This window comes from Citrus clementina, unplaced genomic scaffold (assembly GCF_000493195.1).
Source record: "Citrus clementina cultivar Clemenules unplaced genomic scaffold, Citrus_clementina_v1.0 scaffold_3, whole genome shotgun sequence".
In the NCBI taxonomy this organism is placed as follows: domain Eukaryota; kingdom Viridiplantae; phylum Streptophyta; class Magnoliopsida; order Sapindales; family Rutaceae; genus Citrus; species Citrus x clementina.
In genome coordinates this window covers 9,278,122-9,303,672 of record NW_006262339.1, presented here as the reverse complement: position 1 = coordinate 9,303,672, position 25,551 = coordinate 9,278,122, and the positions used below count along the sequence as shown (strand labels likewise).

Genomic DNA, 25,551 nt, shown 5'->3' with positions numbered 1-25,551 from the left:
TTCAAACTATAAATATATAATAATGGCCCAAAAAATCTGAAAACAATATTCAAATCTAGATTTTATCAATGTAAATAAGAAATTAAAATTTCAACATTAAAAAAATACACAAATATATTAATCTAACACAAAATATTTCTATTATAGGCAAATCATCATCACTAATATCAATACCTTGCTTCAACTTTTAGGGTGCGTTTAGCATACTGTATTGTATTATGTTGTATTGCATTATTTTAATGCTGGTGTATTGTATTATGATGCATTGCATTAGCACTGTATTATAATAATGTTGTACAATACTTGGTGCTACATTGTACTGTATTATTTTTTTAATTAATTTAAATTAAATATTATATTATATTAATATGTTTAAATTGCATTAATATTTTATGTTATTATTTATATTATTATTAAATTTAAATTAATATTATTCAAATTTATTCATATTTAAATATTTTTATTAGTTATAATAAGTTATAAATTTATTAATAAATTATAATGTAAAAATAAAAAATACTATTATTAAATAACAAATTATTTATTTATTAATTTATATTAATAATTATAATGTAAAAACAAATAAAATAAAAATATTATATTAAATTAAAAACTATATTTATTTATTATTTTAATATTATAATAATAATAAAGCAAAAAGCAAAAGTTAAAAGCAAAAGCAAAAAAAAAAAAAAAACAAAGCTAATGCGTCAACTGATGCATTAGTAATTTATATTAATAATTATAATGTAAAAACAAATAAAATAAAAATATTATATTAAATTAAAAACTATATTTATTTATTAGTTTAATATTATAATAATAATAAAGCAAAAAGCAAAAGTTAAAAGCAAAAGCAAAAAAAAAAAAAAATCAAAGCTAATGCATCAACTGACGCATTAGCTAATCCCGACTGTTATAATACACCATAATCACATGTACCAAACACACCCTTAATCAATATACAAGTATTATCAATAATATTAACAAGTAAACTTTATACAATTATCATTACGGCAAAACAAACAAAATCAATTAAAGTAGAATAAACATTAGTAATAAAAATTATAAAATTTCTACTTATTAAAAGCTTATTGTATATATGTTGCAGTTAGATTTGGGAATTAGAAACTTTAACTTAAATATATTTATGATTAATTTTTTTAATGTAATTTTTGTGATTAAAATAAAAAATATAAATAATTAAAATAAAAATGCGAGTTAATAGATACTCGCACTAGTACCGAACAGATTTTTTCTTAAAGAAATACCAAACACACCCTCAACCCATAAAATTACCATAACAGATGAATTTTTACAAGTAAATTTAGACGTATTTGCTTGGCGGATAATTTTGCCATCCCTAAATAATCAATTTTTCTCAACAATTCCACTTTATAAACTTTCTTAATCACTATTTTTGTAGTGTTTATTATAATAATCCCATTTACTTTAATCTAATCTTATCTCTGACCTAATTAATAATAATAAAATCAAAAGGAAACAAAAGTTTGATAACTTGATGTCATATCATATGATGCAACATACTGGTTCAGTAGATATTTCCATCAAAAACTACAAGAAAGATATTCTAACTCTAAGCTAACAAACAAAAAAAAAGAAGAGGGTGTATTTGAAAGGAAATAGACATGGATATTCTGGGAAAATTTACAAATAAATATTTTGGGGTCTTGGCCTTATAGACAGACACCCTTAATTAATAATATTTTGAGATAGTAAGAATGCAACATCCGTTGGCCCACAATTTTATTTATTTATTTATTTTTTATCATTATTATTTTGGAGAGATAATTAAATTACGTAGTTAACCCAAAGCAGATACTATATAGATCTGAGCTTCTAAATTCTGCAGTAACATCTACAAATATTGCATGATGAGAGCAAGAAAAGAAAAAACCCATAAAACCTAATGCAATAAAGATAAACTAAACCATCTTTGCTACCACTATGCTAGGTTAAAACAAAAAGATCTTACATGCCATAGTTCAAGAAATAATTTTAGTTCAAGGGGAGACAGCAGCGCACGACCATGTGCTTTCCCAGAAACAGAGGACACTTTCATTAGAAATCTGGCAACATTTCCCCCTAATTTCTGTTCCTTTAGCCTACAATGGATATTAATTTACTTACGATGCTCACCCTTCTTCCCTCCTTGGGTGTCTCAAAATGTGGATGAGGTCAGTTATGTGCTCTTTTTCAACCCAAAAATAGAAACTGATCTGTTTCCTGCCCGCAGTTCCGTTTGTACTATAGACACACAAATGGAGGGGAAGTGGACCATTTGACTTGATAACTACTCCACAGGATACATTGGAAGACACCTCATTTACAGCGACAAGCATGGGATTTACGAATGTACCCAGTTTAAGTTACCTTCAGTTGAAAGACAGCTAGAAGAATTGCTGGAGCCAGCAGCAGTCTCCTGCATCCTTCTCTAAGTCATCCTTCATCTTTTTTACTCGTTCCAGAGCCTCCTTCAAGTCCATTGTCTCCAGTGGCATATCAGAGAACTCTTTCAAAAATTGGTGTGCCCGAGCTGCACCTCTAGACATGTCATTGGGATCACTTATTCTTTTTCTCTTGGATCCCACCTGTAAATAGTTAACAGGATCACAAGGTGCATTTCATGGCTGAAAAAGAAAATGTATTCCAAAAAAGTGAATACCTTAAAGTAGGATGGCAAGATTATATTAACAGTATTTTTCATTCCATGGAAATGATAAATGCAAAATGTTCTTGTGGGAACAGGCTTATTGCTTTCTAAACCCTAATAAGATAGTAAAACAAAGACAGGTTTATCAATCCAAAACTAATCATTTTGAGTACTAGTTGGCTCATTGGAAAGCTTCCTGCAGTGGTAAGAGCAGTCTTGGGGTAAAATGTCACTTGCATCAATATTGAGGTGGGTTTGGTTTATATTAAATTTTTTTCTTAATTATTATTTTTTATTTTTTTATTTTTCAAAAGGAGAGAGAGAGAGAGAGAGAGCCAAGCCCAGTTATGCAGTATCTAATGAAAGAGGACTGAATTTCCTAGCCTCTTCCGTCTAGAAACAGATGTTGCTAATAACTTAATGTCCACCCCACTCAGTCCAGCTGTGGTCATAGATTGATTTGCATGTTAATGCAATTTTGTTCATATCGGTACAAGTCCAATGAAATGCAAATTTAAATAAAAAGTGTTGGCTGCCCTAAATCGATGACCATGGCTTCAATAGGTTTACAATTAGGTTGAATTCAGTTTTTTTGCACTGCTAACTAATAAATCAACTTTCATGCCATGACACTGATACCACTAATCATCATTTCACTTAAATAATTACCATAAAAATGGGCTTCAATGATAATAGTTAGCGACTGAAGCAACACAATAAACCATCCTTTGTCATTAAGAACTGTGATATAAAAGCACACACCTCTATTTTAGCATCATCTGAAATGACTGCAGAAGGCGTGAAATCTTCCAATTCAGCAGCTTTTTCTCTAGCAAGGGTGACAACACTTTCAGGAAAATTTGCAAATTCTGCAACATGAATGCCAAAACTTTGATCACAAGCTCCCGGTTCAACCTGGAACGTAAGGACAAATGAGGAAATATCAGTAGAATGCAGTTTTGAAAATGTGCATGGACTGGTATAAGATCAGCAAAGGAATAAAAAGCACATTTGACAGTACTTAAAGTGGCAAAAAATTATGTCCAAATAAGTACTTATTTGGAATGATTGCTAGTGGATTGCTGTGGATTCTCAAATAATTATTTGTTTGAAAAATTACTCCTAAATTATGATTGATAATCACTTATTTGATGATTGCTATTGTATTGGTCCAAAAACATAACTCAAATAAACTACATGTGATAAAATTAGTTTGACAACTCAAACATAATTGAGAAGTAGATTCTCAAGTAACTGATATTTGAAAATCCACCACAATCTAAAAAATGCACTCAGCTGATTGCCTCATCTTCAGCACCTAATTGTAAAGCCGGCACTAATTGCCTATCATTTTGACAATGCCTGATACTCATACTTCTTAGTTCCATTCATAACTGACACAATCCCACTTCTACTCAACCAACAATAAAATCACTATTCTAAAGATGTAAAAGGCAATCCTACGCCAGATCCAGAATTCCTTCTTGCATTTTACGCTCTCCAAATGGACACCCCTGAATTAGATAGGCGTATTAAAATTGACTACCCTGAGTTGTAACATCCAAATCAAGAATGCAAAGTGAAAAGAACTTAGAAAGTGAAGCGAACTCTAACAGATTTAGAATAAAAACTGGAGCAAGAACAAAAAACAAGAAGCTATTCACAAACTATGCTTTGTCTTGACAAGGCCAAAAAGTATGAGTTAAAATTGCACCTTATACAGCATAGTCAGCTTGCGACTTGTGGAATCAATGTGAGCACTGACATGATAGTTTGCCACACCAACCATTTGCTTTGTATTGAATTCATTGGCATTTTCATGAGCTAATGCAGTCAGTTCGTGAAAGTGGGTTGCGAACAGAGTTGGTGCTCTGATCTCTTCAACAAGGTGTTCGCATATGGCCCAAGCCAAACCTGATAATCAAAGCATAACATAATGTCTATCAGTCCTAGTGATCCGAAGTATCTAACAAAATTATGTATAAACCGCAGAAAAAGGTGCAAGTTAATGGACCAGTTTACTGTAATATGACATGAAAACATGACTATGCCTTTTTACTGTAATATGACACAGCTGAAAAGGACCAGTTTCTGAAACAGCCTGATTAAGATCACTTTTGATTATATCGACCTTAGATTGATGCCTAATAAATTAAACAACTTATTCATGATTAATATTAAGCAGTAAAACTAGGTCATTATATGGAAACTAAACATACAATGTGTTCAGTCTACATAGTTACTTCCACCAAAAAAAAAAAAAATGGTTAGGGAGTGTTTATCCCCGAAGTTGTAGCCAAACCAATTCTGAGCTCAAACACATTAAAATGAACAGTTTCGTGCAAACATGGAAGAGAGGGGGGGAAGTAAGCAAGCTACTGCAAGCCCCACTGACCCCCCACATGATGTATGCATGCACACATGCACACACTCCCAAAGTTGCATATGAAATCAATTTGTTAGAAACTCTGGTTTGATGTTTGAAACATAATTGGAACTATCACAAACAGGCATCTTGTGCTAAATGAAGACAGCACAGCTGAAAAGGACCTCCTTTTGCGTCAACAATCAAAAAATTTGATAGACTTTATCAGTTACACACTTTAATGTGTCTGTGGTGATCCAGGCCTCAGCCATGTACAGAGACACTAGCAAAAAAATTAATCCAATGTGCTCAGCTCGACCAAAACTCACGAGCTTTATCCTAGCCAAAAACTGTCTTGGTCCAGGATGCAAAATTTTGATGATTATAGAGCCACAGACAGACATGTTATCTCTACTTGTCTGGAATCATTAAAAGTTGAAAAAACAAGTGTTGCAGCATGCAGTCCAACGTCACTTGATTGACTGGTAGATTTCAAATCACTTACACAACAAAAAATGATTCATAATAAGTTTATCTGCCTTTTTTTTTTAATTATATTATAGAAAAAAAATTCCCCAGATTCCTCTAGGTACTTGATTGGCAACCTAGCATTGGGTTGTACACTTGTATTGAATCAACCCACCCCCTGATTGACCGTATGCTTATCCTTCATTTCCCAACCCCCCATCCCTATCTTGAAACAATTGCATGAGAGAGATAGAGGGAGATACTAAAGTCTTTAAAAATGGGTCCACAAACAAACCAAATCCATCATAAGCACCAACTCGTCAAAGACTATTACTTATAGATGACTTATGTGTTGGGTGTGTTTTTATTTTGGGTGGGGGGGATTGCATCACAGATAGCAACTGAAAACCCTTAGAAAAGGGTCTTTAAGTGAAACATACCAAATCCGTCATAAGTGGATGTTCCACGGCCCAACTCATCAATGATTATCAATGAGCTATCAGTAGCTCCCTTCAATATTGATGCAGTCTCAAGCATTTCTTGCATAAAGGTAGAAACCCCACGTAGCTGAAAGGAACAAAATGCAGAACAATCAAACTTGTATCACAAGGAGGAAATATTTAGTAACCTTTTCATGACAATTGGTGTATATCTATACTTAGAACCTAGAACATTCGAGCACTTGTATAACAAACATTATACATGCAAAACATGAACTGGGCTAGAATAACATACTGCTTAAACTTATGTCCTAAGCAGCAGTAGTAAGTAAAGCATTTTAAAATCCTCCAAGTAGGAATAAAAGAAATCATGCTAGAAGAAACCAAATAGAGAAAAGGAATGTCAAAATTGAGAAACTTTTGCTGCTAGAACTATGTTTAGATTTGACTACTCCAAAATGAAACAAGCTAATCAAATAGTATAATAAACTTAACAAATCCTTTTTACTGCAAAGAATTTCAAATTGGCCCGCTAAATATATGATTCCAATAATTTTTGGCTAACATTAAAGTAAATAAACACGTCTGACTACACCGCATTTCAAGATTTAAGGCCATATATTCTGAGATAGTGCAACTTATGCTTGTAACTGAAGACTGAAAAGTGGTCCATAGTCCAATAGTTTCTGCCACTAATTTAGAACATTATGTGTGAATATGGGTGTCAGAATCAGAGAGATTCAATTTATAAAAAGTACATAGAATTGTGCATTATCAATGGAGATGAGATGCGTGATGCTATCTAAATAGCCTTTTTCAAAATCGATTTTTGAATACTTATTCCTATTTAACTTTCTTCCAGGACCCGCCTGGGCATAAGTTAGGAGTAAAACAACAGCTTCCCTAGCTAACGTCCCAAGGCATGGCCTAGAATAAGTACTAAATGTATAGGTACGTGCTATACCCCAGCAATTAAGAAGATTAACAAGTGTTGCTGCTTTGAACTTTTCTATCTGGTGTTGAACTTGATCATTCATAAAACTGATAATTGTTGGAGAAATAGATTTCCTAATGTTAGATGAAAGGATAATTGATTGATAAATAACATGACAGACAACTGGACATATATTCTTTCACATTTAACTCCTAGTCCAAGTTCAAGAAATTTTGAAACTTTGAAAGCAAATGCCATGGAACTCACTTGGCAGTCACCAGCACCAACACGAGCAAAAATACAATCACGTACAGAAATGCTAGCTCTGTCACAAGGAACAAAAGAACCAACTTGTGCCATCAGAATGTTCACACCAACCTGCAAACATGACCAAAATTGATAAGCCAATTTCTTACCTAGTAATATGAAAATTCACAGGATGTAAGTAACAAGAAACTCTTTTTTTTTTTTTTGGATGATAGGAAACATGGAAACTTGTATTAAGAAGAAAAACATGTACAGAAAGTGAACAAGGAGTCCACACACCACAAAGAAACCCCTCAAGATCACAAAAAGATCCATACAGTTGAATGCTGATAAAAAATACTTGTATGTAATAAGAAACTTGAATGGGTAAATATTTGATGCAAGGATGCCAATGGTAACACCGTAACTCATGAATGGCGAAGTCCCTCTACCTGTATCTTATAGCAGTAAAATATCAAGACAAGATAACAAGTCACTAGGAACAGAGCAATGAAATAGCAATTAATAGGATCGATAGAAAAGAGTTATAATTAACAACCTGCCGGATAAATGTGGACTTTCCACCCATGTTAGGTCCTGTGATGATCTGGAACCAACTCTTTCCCCTAATCTGATACACAAGAAAAGCCAAAGTGCAAGGAATGGGTCAAGCTTATGTATAAAAGGCAGAAAACCACACCTCTCTGGTTCCGATCGCAAGAATACTCACAAGTTTACAATCATTTGGTATAAAATTCACCCAGTCTTGAGCTTCCACACAAGGATGCCTGCTTCCTTCTAATATAATATCTCCCACATCCTATCACACAAATATCAAAACAATGACACTATGAAAAATTGTATCTTTGAGAAAAGAGAAAAAGAATAGAAAAGACAAAAGAGAGAAAAGAAATCAAGGCAAGAAAAACAAAAGGAAGCCAATGGTTATCACTATTTACAGGTGGGTTGATGTCTGGTCTTGTGTATGGAGTAGGACAGCTAGAAGCCAAGTCAGCAAAACTGAGTAAGACATCCAATTCAGAAAGCATGGTGGCCAAAGACTTGAATACCTGCGACATCACACTTTGTTAAAAACAGGGAAAAAAAAGTCAAAAGAAAGCAATAAGTTATAATAAAAAATATATACCTCAGAGAAGGTTACTGCAGTTTGAATAACTCGATTAACAAGCTCCTTTTGACAATTCTTATACTCCTCAAGTACCTTTTGGTACTGGTCTCCTAATTTTTTAAGCTTTGTGTTCGTAAATTTCACTCCATCCTTTCGAGTTTCAAGGACAATAAACTGAGTGGTGAGCTTTTTCCGTATTTTTGGCTCTTCCTTCTTTGTAATTCTAAAGACATGTCCAAATTGTGTGCCTTTATCTAGCTTTAACGCCTTATCTACAGGCAGATCGAGATCAGAAGCAGTTTGTTTGTGCAAACTGTGTATTTGACGCTCTAGAGACTCTTGCTCATTTTTTAGTGCTGATAAACCAGTATCATAACTTGATGAAATCATGTATTCTCCATTCTCAAGTTGATCAAGGTCAACAGAAGTTTCTACTAGAGCAATGAACTTATTCAAGTGATCATCATCTGTTAATGACTCCAGGGGATCTAAATATCTTTCCTTGATCAATGAAGAAAATTGTCCTTCATATTGCTGCAGGGCACTTCTAATGTATGGAAGTCGGATACTTGACTGCATCCAAAAAATGACCATCAACGTAAGATTACAAGTGCCGTTAATGGAAAAATATACAATAAACTGGAGATACAATTCAGTTTATAACTTGGGACAATAACCAAAGGCCAGCAAGTAGCCTGCTCTTGTTACCATAAGGTAGTGTATCGTAAAATTAAAACAAATCAAGAAGCAAAAAGGAAAATAAGAAAACATAAAAAGCTTTTTTCATATCTCCCAGCTCTTAAAACAATAAAAGTATGCAAATAAAAGAGCACTTTATTTTAAATGGGTTGAAATTTCAGTATAGGAGACTATATTAACGCTCTTAACCAACCAAAGGAAATACTAGAAAATGATCTACTATAGAAAAGGCTAAACTAGTAACATTTAGTCAGCCCTGTGCGGAAGATAAAACTTTTGGCTTGTTATATAGGAAATAAATAACTATTCATTTTTGTTATTTTTGAGCCAAAAAGTTTGCGCTAATTTGGTCATAACATGGTACGAATACATAATATCAAGTAGAATAAGAAACCTACCTGATAAAGTTTAACTATCTGCTGCAAACCTGCTCTTCTCTTCTCAAGATTGTGCATCAGTCGCTCTATATCTGAGATTCTTTTCAGATGCTGCCTCAGATCTTGGCGCAGTGCAGTATCATCCACAAATGCTTGAACAATGTCTAGCCTGGCATTGATTTCATTCACATCTAATAAAGGTTGCTTTAGCCACATATGCAGTAACCGCTTTCCCATCCCAGCAGTACAAGTTCTATTCATGAGACCAAATAAACTAAAATTTTTGTTTGCATCAGTTTTGCTTTCCAGGACATTTAGTGCCCTCATAGCAGCAGAATCTAACCTCATGTAACTGTCCAGACTATACTTTCGAATATAATAGTTTCCATAATTGCTCTCATCTGAAAGTAATTCAGCATAAGACAGTAATGCCCCTAAAGCACCAGGTGCAATTTCAAATCCAGAAACTAAATCTCGAACTGGTTCCACAGAACCTCTGACAAGCCTATCAAGATCCTGCACTAAGTCCCTTGTTTTAAACTCAGTCTTCTTTCTCTCAGTTAACATCACCCCACATCTCGTCAGAGCATCACGCAGAGTTTTACACTCGCTAGATTTTACAGCCTCCATAGGCAAAAGGCATTCCTTGCAACCAAGAGCAACCAAAGCTGATTCCACATTTGTAAAGTGGCTATCATCAAGAAATTCAACCAATCCAAGTACTCTTTTCGTTAAATCAACATAACCCAACCCAATAGTGCACCCATTTTCGCGGAAGTTTGGAAATAGTGCAACGATGACAGGGGTATCCTGCATCTCATTGTTCGCAAACAAAACATCCTCATAACTACCTAGATTTCCAGGAGTACCACTTTTCACCAGTCTCCAATTTGAGCCACTACCCTCATAGAGCTCAAGAGTGTGGTCAGTTCTCTCCAGAAGCAGATCACGGGCAATCGTTTCAAACATATTCTTGCTAACACTTACACTGGAAAGAGCATCAGATCCAGTACCCAATTGTCGCAAAGCTGTAGTGGTATGGTAGTAAGTCTTTGCAATGAAAGTTGCATTTTCACCATGAGCAGTATAGTAGTCCTGCATATTTAAGAAAATAGAGAAACACCATTAAACATGATAACTTAGAAAATTATATGTGGGAAAGAAAGAAAAATAAAACAACAAAACTCTGTCAGACTAAGAAGAATGCTTATAAACCATGAGATGAAATTCAAAATACAGTTGATAAAAGAAATGTAAAGTGAAGATGAGCAATATGCAGCATTACTCCAATTAAATATTATGCATAACATAAATTAGTATTACCAAAATCCTTCAAGAGATAAACCAATTAAAATGGCAAACATCTTATTCAACAATCTAATGATTAAGCAATTCTTAACATCAAGGTCTTCTTTGGTTTCTTTTAGAAAAACTTGTTCTTAGTGTTTCAGTTGGTAAAATAGAAATTCTGTGAATGAAAATGGCAAGAAAGGACATCCATTTTCCAAATGGACAACTTTTTAGAAAGAATGCAAAAAATTCATATCATAAGAAACCTCCCAGATTAATTTCTTTTAAAAATAGAGCAACGTCACAAAAATTACAAGCATTAGTTGGAACACACGCACACACTATATAGAACAAATTTACAATCGTCAATCTATAAAACCAATAATAACAACCAATTTAACTTATAGAATGAACTGACCCTGCGATCAAAGAACCGAACAGCCCTTGTGTCCTGCAGCATAAAAGGACAAATTTAGTAATTTTAAAAAAATATTTGAATAAAAAATAAATAGAACGACTCTTTCCATTTCCCACATTAATCCTCCTGTTAGCAACACACAGTAAACGAAAAATTACGAGAAAACAAATATCTTGTCAAGACAAGAAAACCCACAAATCACAGTTTTTTTTTCTTTTTTTCCTTTCCGTTATATTTCATTTTCTCAGCAAACAAACAGACAACAAGGTTTAAGAAGACAAAATTAACATTTGTAATCAAAATAAAGACACACCCATGTCCATGTGAGAGAAATGGAAAAAAGCGAGCTTACATTTGGTAGGGTTTTGTAGAATGAGAGAAACCCTCGTGCTTGCTTCGCATCTATTCAAGTTCAACAAACAAACAATTTAAATTTCATTTCTCACCAAAAATTATAAAAATCAAATTAAAAATAATGAAAAAAACAAAAGAAAAATGATAATAAGACTAGGGTTTCGTTACCTAATTTGAGCTCGGGAAGCTTGTTTTGCTCATCATCCATTTGATAATAAATTTAACTTATTATTATTATTATTCTTATTATTTTGGGAATTTTCGGGTTCTAAGAAGATGACTCCTTTGAGTGCAGAACTGAAGAGAATTTTCGTTGTATATAATTTTTTTTTTAATTTTATATGTTGTATTTATTTATTTATACATACTCGGAACGTGAGACTGAGTGTGTGGTAATGGCGGGAAAGAGAGTGGCGCGGGATTTTTGTTGGGGGCGCGTGTAATACACGCCATTACGTAATATTTTTATGGGCTGCGAATTGGGCCGGGTTGGGCGGATCATTAGAGCATCAAAGACTTCAAAAGAACACTTTACTCGTAATGCGAAATTGGCTAATAGGAAGTAATTAAACAATTCATAGAATTTGGCTGCACGTAATAAAATATAAAAATGTGAAGTTTAACAAACGATGAAAATCTACTTTGTAACTGTTGGAGAAGTCTATTCTACTTAATAAAATTAAATACGGTCCCAAATGATCGCTAAAGATTTACAATATTTGAGAAAATTCCAAGAATTCTCAAATAGAGTCCCAAATGATGTCCATCATTTGGAGTGAGTAAAATCCTATTGCACAAATAATTGTATAAATTTTTGCATCGAAATTCACCGTTAAATCCCCAAAAGATCATAAGAGGATACTCTTGATCTTTTATCGATCTTATGCCTCGTGTGTTTTAGTATTAGTAGATGATTAAGATTTGAATATTTTTTTTTTTAATTTATTAACCACCAATCATATTAACAGAATTTACTTAGATAAAGATCAGATCAGGAAATAATCTTAATTCATCCCCAAAACACAGTGCCACGGGAAGCGGGTTGGAGATTGCTTTTGAAGTTAAGGCCATCGATATTCACCTTGACCCAAGACAGACGAGGATGGTATCAGAAAAATGATCGAGAAAATAATGAGATATTATGAAAATTGGAGGGAATAAGAGGTGAAATTCAAATACTGTAGAGTGAATTCTGACACGTTGTTTAGACTTGAATAGTCTTGCTAATCTTATCACTGGAAATTTTTGGTACACCAATTTGTTGTATTAAAATTACAGTGGGTGTGTCCATGTCAACTGCTTGTTCCTTTTCTTCATTGAGCTTTATTTATCCTTTCATTTGTCAATTCCAAACTTCTGTTAATAAACAGCTGTCAATTTAATTAATGACAGAGACAAACACACAGAGAGAGATATACATATAGGTATAGGTATGTGTACCTTCAACTTCATCAAGTCTCGATCAATTGCAGTGCTAGTACAATCAAGTCCAAAAGCCATCACCATTATTTGTAAGTTTTGTTCACTTCTGTTTTGGCCATGTAGCGCACGACTTGAATTCCCCTAGCTCCTATCATTGCTAGGGATGGTAAAAATTCAATCTCGTGTATGATAATGTCCGGATTTTGGCTCGAGTTTTTTTTTTTTTTTTTTAACATTCGGGTTTGGCCTTGAAAGCTCAGTACTAGACCGAACATTTTTATTCGGACTTAAAAAGCCAATTTTATGTTTTCTAATGTTATAAATATTTGTTTTTAATTTATTTTACAATTTTAAAAATTTATTATAATGAAATAGGGCTTCCTTGAAAAATATTAAATTTAAATGTATACATATATATCCTTATTTTAATAAAGTAAAGATTACTAGTAACCGGACATAAAAAACACAATTTTTAATATATTAGAATATGCATTTTTGTATTTTAGTGGTATTCTCACCTTATTAAAGTGAGGATGTTCTCATTAGAGAAATATTATTTTTCAATTTAGAATTAAAGTGAAGATGTTTTCATTAGAGAAATATTATTTTCTTACATATACATAAATGTATATGTAAGAAAATTTTCCAATCTAGAATTAAAGTTTCAGATTAAAGTTTGTGGTAAATTTAAATACATTATAAACTGACTCTTACAACGTTGTAAGCTAATTTATGATACCGTAAATCCAACTGGAATTTTATGCTCGAATCTAATCAGTACTATACACACACACACTCACTAAAGTTTATCAACTAAATTCTCTAAATGCATTCAAATGAATTATTGACCTTCCCAGTATATGTAAGAATGCTTTGTTTAACGTTATATTTTAATAAGTTGATCAATCTTTCGTGTTTTGAACTCTGTCTAACTATCAATTTATAATGGTCAGTATATACCTTAAAACTATTATCTGTTATAATATTTATATAAAATTTTACATTATGCATGTTGAAAAAGGCACAAGCGATAAATATAATGATAAACTTGTGATTGTAATAAATATACAACAATTATGAGATAACATTTCCCTAAGTTCAATCTTCATTAGTATTAGGGATAATAATGGTATATGCAAAACCACAGATTTTTCCAAGATCAAAAATCACTTGTTATGGGTAATTTTGCTGGTTGCCTACGGATTTGGTATTATAAATTTAAATCTGTTGCAAGATGCTGGAGGGTTTGGTATTAAAAAAAAAAATTCTAGACCTGCAATTTTATTTGAATTATTTTTTATAATTTGAATTATTAAAATTATATTAAAAATATTTAATTATAAAAGTACATAAATTAAGTTATTGACATCCATTTATTGCTTAGGACCTAACGTAATCTTCTTAATTATAAAAATATATAACTGCTATCACTAGCGTAATTGACATCGTTCTCTTTACAGTACATATGCATATATTTTTTTAAAGACACTTGTGTAGTTATCAATAAAAAAGATAGCCATATTACTTAAAATTGGTTTGTCTTAGATTTGCCGGTTTCAGCTAAAAACCTACCTAAACTTGGTTACTAATCTAATCCAAAGCCTAAGCATAACTTTTAGTGGAGAGTTAATTGTATATTTGTATGCAATAGTAAAAGTATATTTTTATGGGAATGTTTAGACAAATCTAATTTTTTAGATGTAGTATTACGATTCTAGATGTGGTGTTATGATTTGAAATAAATATGATGGTGCAGGCGCCGCTACAAGTTACAGGTAAACTCGTTAATTTGAAATAAATCTGATGCTATTGCTGTTGCTACAAGGTATGGGCAAAACCCTCAACAGGTTTGAATGTATTTGATAGTTGTTAAAGCCCGCAATAGGTGGGTTTTTGTAACTTAAATTTATTTACGGACGCAGATTTTGGTAATGGCAATCTACTGTACCGATACCCATTACCAACGTACATAATTTGTCAACTCCCTAAAATAATTTATGATATGATTAATTATTCCTTCTGATCAGTCAATCAATAGTCTACTGTGTGCATACGATTAGTGAAATCATTTTGATTGATCCGTATAACTATTTGTCCCTGGCTATTTGGTAGTGCTTGAACCTTTTCAGTAACGAATCACTCAATTGTTAATTAATTGTTGCTTTTCTGATACAGTTATTTGAAAAAGATGTTAATGACCAGATCGATAAAAATAATAGAATGCTTCCAATATTCAAATAGTTTTATAATATGTAGATGATGTGTGAGAAAAGTATAAACTTAGCACAAAAAAATGATTTCGTGAATCTGTAGAGCTTAAGAAAAAGGCATGAATGCAAGTTTGACTTGTTCAGTATTTGGCAGTGTAGGTCACTTAAAATTTCAACCCTTTCATACATTAAACAAATTTGATTTTCCATTATCAACCAACTAAAAACCATCCTATATGTTTATCGTAATTTTTTGTTATTATTATTATTATTACTAAAAGTTTTTGCATACATGGAGTGTAATACCTGCACATGAGTGAGTACCTTTCACATATCTCTAACAACAAAGAATATCTATCAATAGTGCAATATTACTGTGAATCGGTTTAATTGGGCTCCAAAATTATATATTGTGCCAACTTTTTTCTTACATGCATGTGTTAGTTAAATTGTGGGTTAGATTTCTAAAAATTTCTTAAATTTAAGGTATGTAACAAAAAAAAAATAATAATTTGAAATATATATGTAACGAAAAACTTATGAAATACAATAAAAAAAATTTGGTATAATCAGAAATTAACATGTAGGCTAACCCACAACAAAAAGTTTATTCAATTATTAAGAATGATGGGATAGTGGCATTGATGGAATCTGATCCAAAGGGTCATAATTTCTAAAACATCAGCTTTCACATATCATGTCTTGTACCACATACAACGAAACATAATTTAAGCCACAAAATCATAATGGGTAAGTTGCAAACAACTTGGAATTCAATTATTCTTGGCATTTTTGTACCAGCACATCGATCTTGTGAAAGACAGCCAGTACAATTCTGTGTGCAACAGCACTTAGGCAACAGAAAAGTTAAATCTGAAGATTAATAAGAATTTGTAAATATTATCTTGAGAGACTTGAGGGTTTTGGTTCAAGAGTAAAAATTAGGCACCAAAGTCTAGTTATATATTGAGGCATAATCTAATTAATATCCTTTTTTATATATAGTTTTTGAGTTAATTAATTTTAAGGTTGTATCTATTGTTAATTAAAATCCTCTTAAGATTTTTTTTTCTATTGTTATTATTATTAATATTATTTAAACAATGAATCTTATTGGAAAGGAAAGAATTTGCAACTAAAAAAGTTCAATAATAAAAAATATACAATAGTCAATTGGAAGAAATGGCCATATCATATGATGATTTTGTTCGCATCTAAGGACTTGTCTTAGTCCACGGTATAAGATGCCGCCATAAGTTGAATATGGAAAAGCATGAGAAATTGGTTTAACTGTGGAAGTAAATGACAAATGATTACGTAGTTTAGGCAATGGACTTACTCCGTTGCTGTATTATAATAGTCAATAACACACTATTATTTGTATTTTTAATTATATTTTTATTCATATATATTATAAGTATATAAATTGTAATTAAGATAAAAAAAATTAAATCGTAGAATTAAGAAATTTAAGTTTTAGTATGAATAAAAAATTAATAATAAGATATTTTTCTCGTAACTCTTAAATTTTAACATCTTTTATAATAAATATATATTTTATATTTCTAATATTAAAAATTAAATAAATGACTCATTTATTCATTTTTTTTTAATTTTTAGTGATAGGAGATTATTGAATATTATAAAAATATGAAGAGAATAAGTGTTGTAGTATATATTAATATTAGTAAGGAAAAAATGACAATCTCCCTCCCTCTATACAATTATAACATACGTAAATTTACCAAACATAAATTTTTCCTAATCAAGACTAAAGTTATCCTTGTAATTATGTACAAGGGATGGAATTGAGTCTCTAACGGGAACTCTAACCATGGCCCTTTGGGGATACCGACCACCGACCGCATAGTTGCATGCTTTTATATGATTAGATGGACACATGATGACATTGTCAGGTGAACTCATGATTTAAGATTTTCATCTACTAATACAAACTTTAGTTCGGAAAAGCTTTTCTATTGACCGATCTCCCAAACAAAATTTGAAATTAGAAAGGTTATAAAGATCATTGAATAAATGCATAGCAAAAAAGTTCAAAGATATTTTGCAAAACCTAAAACTTATGGTTAAATATTGCTCAATATTTTTTAATCAAAATTTTATATAAAGTGTTCTTATTATTATTATTTTTATGTGAACAGACTGTTAATTCATGCGACTTAATATAGTTAACTTTCAATATACTATAAAGTCGTGCAGTTTAATATCAATAAAAGTTGACTCTATTAAACCGTGTGGCTTAAAAGTATGTTTGCATAAAATAAAAAAAATGAGGGCGCGCGTATTAGACGAGTAGATGTATATATGTATGTATGCACATATATATGAATTAAAAGGTTTCTAATTAGGGATTCCTGACTATATTAAAATCAAGAATAAAAGATTAAAAAAATGCAGACTTTAGTACATTATAAGATAAATTTTATGATATGGAGAGTATCAATTGCCATAGCAATAAAAATCAAGATATTCAAGGCAAACAATCAATCAAATTGCCGGAGATGCTTATATGGCATTATCAAGGGGATTTAAAGAATCCGGGATATCAATTAAAAGTCAAAATCCTTAGCTGTAGTTTGCATTGTAATATCTTTCTTTTATTTCTTTACTAAACTTTACAATATTTGTCTGCCATACTTTAAGTCACTATCTTTTTATGTCATCATCCGTTTATATGTATACCGGATTGTACAAGTTATTGGATATTAATTAAAAAAATATTACAACTATTAATTTTTTTTAATATATTGTATTAGAATTTGTGTTTTTTTTTTACTTTTCTCTAATTTTAATATGATCATGGATTTGTATAAGTAGAATATTTTATACATACATACGTAGTTCTAATTTTCCATCAAAGTAGATAACTTTCCACAACTTTCAATCAAGGAGGCATAACTTCTTTGACATTCGTATGTATGCTTTCTAAAGACACCTATTCTTGGTCATTAATTGGTTTTAGCTATCTGTAGCAAAGCATTAAACCATGGGCCCTTCTATAATTGCATCGACAGGAAAATGGGTACAATGTGATGTAAAAAACTTTATGGACAATCTAACCAAATCAAAACAGAAAGTATATATATATAGTGTGATCAATATTAGACCTAGCAATTAATATGATCTCACTTGGACAAAGTAAGAGACATGCATTATCTCAACATGGACCATGTTGATTGAGCATTTTAGTTCTATTAAAACCACATCAATAATGGAAAAAACAATGACAAAAGTTTCAACTTTGAAAGTGAACCCATGTTATATGGTATCCGGTATGTGCACAACCTATTCTAAAAGGTCTTGTCGCAACAAGCGTGAAGTGGAAAAGGCATTTCTCGGTCGGCAATTTTTCTTTCCCTTGTCTCAGCTTAATTGACATTGGCCACCAACTATTTTCCATCTTCTTTGTTGCTCATTATTTGCTTCTTTCAACTAATTAAAGATGGGTGTAAATGTAACCTTAAGCTACAGGGCATGGAATTACACAATGTATATTGACCAGAATTTAGTCATAAGGTATAAGGAGATTGAATTTTTTCCTGAAAGTTTTGACATCAAGAATGTGTAACAAATTATCATGAAAATTGTAGCATGCAACCTAATTCAAATGGATATAAATACGTTTCCTCAACTGTTTTTAGTTTCTTTTTTTCCCCCTTATCCCGTATAATTTCATTTTGACCTTGATGTCAAGTTTTTTTTCTTTTTTGAATATTTGTATTGTGGCTAAGATTAGCAGGTAGCACAATATTATGAAAGTTGTAGGGGTAAATGGCAAAACCAAGAATCTATAGAGGAAAAAATAACACCCATAAGATATTTTCAATAGAATAAGGATAAAATGTAACGTGTATTAACTTTTCCCCTCACAATTTATAAGTTTAGACAAAAACATAAAATTGAACAAGAAAATTCAGGAAAGAATCCAAGAGGATACCAGAATTAGCTGGTGAGTGAAATTATTGTCCTTAAAATCATTTAACTTGAAACTTTATATGGAAAATGGTTCATCCCCTAAAGTACTCAATCCAAATGAATCTGGGAAAAGGTGACGACGCATACCGGAGATGTATAGTAGAGAATTATGGATAAATACGTTGAATAATCTTATGATTCCAACAAAAAAATTAAATGGAGCTTTTGGCAGAGACAAAGGAAGCAACTGAGTGATGAAATGAAAGCACTTGAACTAGTAATAGATGACTTTTAGGGTTTTTGATGCATGCTTGCTCTCATTATCACGCACTTCATCAATTCTTTTTTGTGTCATAGTTATCTCTTCAGTGAAAGCAACCTTAGAACAAACCCAATACTCTCCTTATGATCATGTGGTCCTCATCCTAGCTAGCTAATAAAGCCAGTCTAAAGAGGTCATGCTCTGGCTCTGGCTCATCAGCTAGCTAGCTAGAAAGAAAAAGGAAGGAAATGATTTTCAGATAAGTGGAAAGGACGGCATGTATAAATGGAAAGAGACATCAATACACATTCACAAAAAATAGTGATTCGTAAAGGCGTTAAGCTTTCAATTATAATCAATAGTGGATAGGACTATTTGCCGTTTGGAGTTGGGGCTTGTAGATATATACCAATTGCTAATTACATAAGTTATTATAACCCTTTAATTTCTGTTTTAAGAAGGAGAGAATCTGAGCCAAAAAGCTAAACCGATAAGCACGCGAGGAGGAACCCAACAACATTCTCAACTAGCTTATACATTAGATATGATAGATTGAGAAAGAAAGAGATGATGTTTTCTCTTTTTGGCGAAAGCGACACATATAGCCAAAGTCACTCAGTCAAAGAAGCATTAGTTATATAATTTTTTTATGGTTAAGATAGCCACGTGTAGATGTAAATGGCACATTATGTTGTTGTGGTTCCATGAATGAATCTCCCCATTAGATGTCACAAAAGACTCTGACAAACAACAAAGCCCTAACCCACTCTCTCCTCTCTTTTGAGGGCAAAACTATGGTGCTTCAGCTCCATTAAACTCAATCCATACTATAGAAGCGAATGAGCCTTATTCATGAATAAAAACTACTTCATGAATTAAAAGTTATAATATTCTCAATCGATGTAAGATATTTGCTTTAACATCTTTTGTCACATGAAAACCGGTCTTTTTACTAGTCCATATTATGTGAAAAATTAGTGTGAGTCTAATCATATATATGAGTCTGAATTTGATTTTATAGAGAAGTTCAGAAACTTAACTCATATTCAAAAGTTAACTCAAGAGTTATCTTAAATTATTTTTAATCCAAAAACTATTCCCAACTAACGGAGAATATTTTTCTCAATAGAATATATCATACTATATTTTGTTGTTATAGTTTTTTTTTTACATATTTCGATTAACATTTCACAAGTTTGCGGAATACACTTCAGCTCCATTAAGCTTCATCTCTATATTGCACCATATTTGTTTATGGCATTCTAATAAACTCTATCAGTATAGCACACTAAACTTATTTAAGATATATAAGTGTCTAATTCATGCTTAAAAAGCTAGCTCATGATTTAAGGTTCACTTAAAGCTTACATTTTCAATCCAAGAGTTACTTTCAGCTGTTATGTGATATATCCCTGTCATACTTGTATGTGGAACGAAGTACTCTAGTCTAACTCCATGGAACATTTGAAAATGGACTCCATGCAACTTAATAAAATTCTTTGTTGATTGACCTTCTTTCTGGCTATCTCGCACCTGCTACCACGTGAAGTGGCAAGATTGGAGTGTTTCCTATCCACTCACTTCCCATAATATCGCTGTTTAGCTTTCTCTCTTTCGCTTTCATGGCCCAAGCACAGAAGAGAGGGCCAACTATTTTTCTCTATAGAAAAGAAAGATTAAGAAAAAGATGGCTCTTTGTCTCTCATAAATTCCCCACTGTTGCTTATTTACCTCCCCATCACCATCTTTATAATCACATCTCTGCCTCTCTCTCTCTCTCTCTTTCAAACACACACAATTGAGATCCATTCACAGCATACACAGTGCTTCTTCTGTGCTGTCTTTCTCATGCTTTAGTCCTAGGCCTGAAAGGTAAATTAAAATGTTCAATCTCTCTTATATCTCTCTTATAACACATTCACACATAACACGAGCACACAATTGGATGTAAGTACTTACGCAAACAGTGTATATAGCTAGCTCTCTGGCCTCTATGACTTCTCTTTCTCACAAACAATGGGTTGATATATTTTCTCTTGTTTTTCAGGGAAAACAAAAAGGGAACAATGAACTGATAAAGATGGGAATGATGGATCTATTTGGTACATGCATGTTCCATTCTTAAGCTCATCATCCCTAGTGTGCCAGCTGCAGGCAGCTCACGTGCTTACTTAGGGTTGCCCCCCAGTGCAATTGCAAAGATGCTTCCCTCAAACAACAATTGGAATAACAATAACCTAGTCTCTTATACCGACCAGTCAATTTTTCATAGGCCTTTTTTCAATGAAAGCAACCAAACTTCCAAAGAAGACGAACCTTCTTTATCATTCTTCCATTTCCCATATGAGCTAGAATTAGAGGACCATAATTTTTTTCTTCAACAACAATACTATGATCTTTTACTTCAGCATCAACCCTTAACACCTGATCCTGATGATAGTACTCTCCCTGAGCTTCTTGTTAACATGGTGGATTCCAGCAATAGCGAAGCTAATGGGTTAACAAAAGACTGCAGTGTTAGAAACCAGGGTGTAATTTCCAATCGGCAGATGCCAATTAGTAAGAGATCTTCTTCAAAGAAAGACAGGCATAGCAAGATCAACACGGCGAAAGGACCAAGAGACCGGAGAATGAGATTATCCCTTGATGTTGCTCGAAAGTTTTTCGACCTCCAAGACATGTTGGGCTATGATAAAGCTAGTAAAACTGTAGAGTGGTTAATGATACAAGCAAAACCTGAGATAAAGAAGCTGATTGAAAGGTGTCTCCCGGAGGTGAATTGCTGTGGCGATGTTGGTGCAAAGGGTACTTCTGAGTGTGAAGTTGAAGCTATAATTGACAATTCAGCTGCCATTAGACGAAAGATTTCAGTTAAAGAGAAAAAGATCAAGCACTCTCGTAAGATTATTCGCCCTCTAGCTAAAGATTTGAGGGAGAAGGCAAGGGCAAGGGCAAGGGAGAGGACTTGTAAAAAGATGTGGAGTCGAGAATTTGATCATGTATCAAAGCCCCAAGCTGATGAACCAGAAAAAAATGAATTGATTTCATTAGGTTCTAAGAGTTCCTTTGGAGCTCGCGATACCAAAACTCAAGACAAAAACCATTCTTTGGAGGTGCTGGCCGATCAGGTTGAAGAACCAAGCTCTCAGGAGCAGCCTGTGAATTTAGGGAATCAAGAAGAAATTGTCGATGATGCTTTGGTGATTATGGGAAAATGGAGCCCATCTTCTGTTTCCACTTATCTACAAAATATTGGAATTCCTCAAGAGGTAACTGAATTTAGTTCAACCAAATAATAATAATAATAATTATCATATAGTTTCATCTGTGTTGAGGTATATGTCTGTATCCATCAACTGTGACCGATTTAAAAGATGGAAGTACTAAATTGAAGTTCTGACCATCTTTAGTTTGTTTCTTTGCAGCATCAATTTGCAGACTTTCAATACTTCGGCAAGCAATAAGAAGGAAGCCTAGCCTACAATAAGCAAAATGATCAAGCTAAAGCTCGCAGTTTGCTTCTTCTTTGATGTGTCAACTAGGTAAATATGCAAAGACTGCTATGTATTATTTTTCTTTTCTGTGTAATATAAATTGCAAACAATGAACTTTTATTGCACAATTTCTTTGTTATTGCAAATGTTTGAGTGTAAAGCTTTCCTTATGAATTAGTTTTGTGTTCTTGATTCTCCTTTTACTAGATTATGGAATTGTATGTTCTGTATTGTACTTAATTTTCTTCATACTTCCATTATTGGATTCTCACCTCCAATCTATTTATGGAAACCATCTGTCTCTTTGGAATATTTCTTCTCCACTGCTTCGGTTTATTTTCATTGTATTTTGACTGGAATTTTGATGTTCCTTAATGCATTCAAGTGACGATTATACTTTAAGGAAGTGATTGAACAAACGCAGGTTTCCCACTATATCTATTCTGAGGTCATTCTTTCTATGTCCACTGGTTCCTGAGGAGAAAAATTCATTTCGTAACTTCAATTATTTCTTGGATAAAATCATTCTTGAAGGAGAGAAAAATGATAAGTGTATTCAGTGGATTAACATAAATGGACATTGCATTTGTTGAAACGGTAACCAATTATAGTAACATAGGCTGCACCTACTTTTGCTTGGAAATAATATATAACACACAAAATTATATCAAGTTTAATTGTAAGTATATTCATTAAGACAGACATGAATGTCTTATACAATTTGTTATTTATTTTTATTTTTTTTGCAGAACAAATGTAAGTTATGTTAACGTCTAGCTTTTTTTTTTTTTGAAAGTATATTCCATTTATTGAGTAAAGTTAAAGGATCCACTATGAATTCAGCTACCTACAATGATTCAAGACAGCAAGTACTATAACTGTAGGTACTTGTTCTGACAGTTCTTGGTGTAAATACTAAAGAGTTACCTCACGGTAAAAGTCAATGTATGAATCATGGAGACCTATTTCTATAAAATCAACACTTTTGAATTGAAAATTTCCATTCATATATACTATATACAATACGGTAGCTTGAAATGGGTAAGGGTTTCGCTTGCTGGTGCTAGCTAATAGATTTTTCTCTATTAATTTAATAGTCACATGTAGAAAGAACTAATTTGATGTCCTCAATAACCACGTGAGTTCATAATCTATATTTATGCAATGAAATCTTAAGAGCTGGCCAACCGGACTGAATCACAGAATTGAATTGAGGATATCTTGCAAATTATGATAATATCATGAAATTAAAGTTTTAACATCTTATTTTCTTTAGTTAGTTGAGGATTGTGCTTTGTTTGGTATAGAATGATGCTACAATGGCAATTATAGCATATATGTTCAATCACAAGAGAAAATTTTTTATCCTTTTGAGATTTCCAACTTACATCTTCATTGATTATTGAATTTTTATCAATCGCGTGATTTTAAGAAACATTACTTTTACATGACATTTGTATTTTGATAGTAAAGATGTGTATCTTTTAAAATTAGGCATTTTTAACAAATGAATACTGAAATTGAAAAAAAAATAGTGGATTATTTCTCGTTTCTTTCCTATATTAAAAATTGATGTTAATGTATAATGTAATTCTAGTCACTCTCATGAGTGTCAAAAGCTTCCTTCAAATTAAGGTTTTCAATCTCTTCTAATCTTCCCGTCTAAACTTATTTGTATTCAAGTGGAGAAGCACCTAATTATTCTGATAATTAAACATGAGCTCTTGCTCAATTCATATAATTTTCATGGCTAATGATGTCTAGCAGCTACCTTGATCCTCTTTACTAGTTTGCTAATAACAATGAAAAAGGAGAATTTATCTAAATCAAATATATTTTAACTCCTAAAGCTCAAAATTAGACCAAAAGAAGTTATTTGATCTTTTTTGTGATTATTAAGATTAACTCACAAACATGAGGCATGACTAATTTAGAGGAATGTTGCAGATATAAAATACTCCGAAGAATTAACTCATAAGCGTTTATTTCTCTAGCTTTTAATTAAGCATCTAGTTTTAATGTGATTATATTACGGTTATAGACCTGTTTTTGCCTTCAAAGTAATTAAATTATAGCTGACACAAGAGTATAAATCAACCGAGTTTAAGCTAATAGATGTCATCAAGAATAGGAATAATTGAAACATTCAGATTAAGGTTTGTGCATGAAGGCATATTATGTTATTGAAGACATTGAACCTCCAAATTTTCTGTTTTGTCACTAGTGGGAAAAATAGTGGCTACACTATAACATTAGCTGAACATGAATATATTTGATGCAAAATATGTTGTGAATAAAATATTATCTGAAAAAACTGACCTCTCATGTTGTCGAATATCGCTTGAATTATATCCCCCAATCATTGTGGCAAATAGATTATCATGCGAAAGATAAGCCCCACCACCTCCATGTTGTGCTTGGCATGTGGAATTGAAAGGTGATTGTTATGATAGCAGGGCCTGGTTTCACTTTTTGTTGAGGTCTCCATTTTATCTTTTTATTAGTCCTTTCTGTTTCATCACAAATATACGCATCAAGTCTTCCCTTAAATAAAGATGCCCTAGTTCTCCAAGGCAAAAACCTTATAAATGTACAATCTATCTTCTTTGATGAACTTATATATATGTCTACAGAATAAAAGGGCAATACCGTGTGGCCCTTTTGTCCGTTGGACATGTTTTTGTTGTCTCAGTGTTAAAGCGTATATGTGTTTCACAAAATTTAGGATAAGGAATCTATGTAGTTCTAAAGAAGATTGGGCAATAAGGCCAAAAGATATTTGGCTGTCTTTGGTGACACTACATGTAAATCATGTCAACTAGTTAATATTCGA

At 32.3% G+C, this 25,551-nt stretch overlaps 2 protein-coding genes across 3 annotated transcripts; one reads left to right on the top strand and one right to left on the bottom strand.

Moving 5' to 3' along the window:
* Positions 1-1,936: 1,936 nt before the first annotated feature.
* LOC18048878 (DNA mismatch repair protein MSH2) lies at positions 1,937-11,716 on the bottom strand. 2 transcript variants are annotated; one of them, XM_006440851.2, is made up of 13 exons: positions 11,563-11,716; positions 11,393-11,442; positions 11,041-11,073; positions 9,354-10,427; positions 8,275-8,829; positions 8,087-8,197; positions 7,858-7,947; positions 7,687-7,758; positions 7,149-7,259; positions 5,948-6,074; positions 4,389-4,588; positions 3,437-3,589; positions 1,937-2,612 (listed from the first exon to the last, which is right to left on the bottom strand). In XM_006440851.2, the coding sequence occupies exons 1-13, from the start codon at positions 11,600-11,602 to the stop codon at positions 2,412-2,414; spliced, it is 2,817 nt and encodes a 938-aa protein (XP_006440914.1). In that variant the 5' UTR covers positions 11,603-11,716; the 3' UTR covers positions 1,937-2,411. The 2 variants fall into 2 exon arrangements, with proteins under 2 accessions (XP_006440914.1, XP_024044655.1); XM_024188887.1 differs by having other exon boundaries at positions 2,569-2,651.
* A 9,139-nt stretch (positions 11,717-20,855) lies between these two features.
* On the top strand, positions 20,856-22,895 carry LOC18048877 (transcription factor CYCLOIDEA). The gene is made up of 3 exons (XM_006440850.2): positions 20,856-21,096; positions 21,272-22,493; positions 22,650-22,895. The coding sequence occupies exons 2-3, from the start codon at positions 21,426-21,428 to the stop codon at positions 22,686-22,688; spliced, it is 1,107 nt and encodes a 368-aa protein (XP_006440913.2). The 5' UTR covers positions 20,856-21,096; positions 21,272-21,425; the 3' UTR covers positions 22,689-22,895.
* The last annotated feature ends 2,656 nt before the right edge of the window (positions 22,896-25,551 follow it).

Bases quoted from the DNA above. Each gene is read 5' to 3' on its own strand.
- LOC18048878 (XM_006440851.2), bottom strand. From the start codon at position 11,602: ATGGATGATGAGCAAAACAAGCTTCCCGAGCTCAAATTAG. The intron at 7,759-7,857 runs GTGAGTATTCTT...CTTGTGTATCAG, and splicing joins TACCAAATGATTGTAAACTT to ATTAGGGGAAAGAGTTGGTT. The intron at 3,590-4,388 runs GTGCAATTTTAA...CTTACGTTCCAG, and splicing joins AGCTGACTATGCTGTATAAG to GTTGAACCGGGAGCTTGTGA.
- LOC18048877 (XM_006440850.2), top strand. From the start codon at position 21,426: ATGCTTCCCTCAAACAACAATTGGAATAACAATAACCTAGTCTCTTAT. The intron at 22,494-22,649 runs GTAACTGAATTT...GTTTCTTTGCAG, and splicing joins ATATTGGAATTCCTCAAGAG to CATCAATTTGCAGACTTTCA.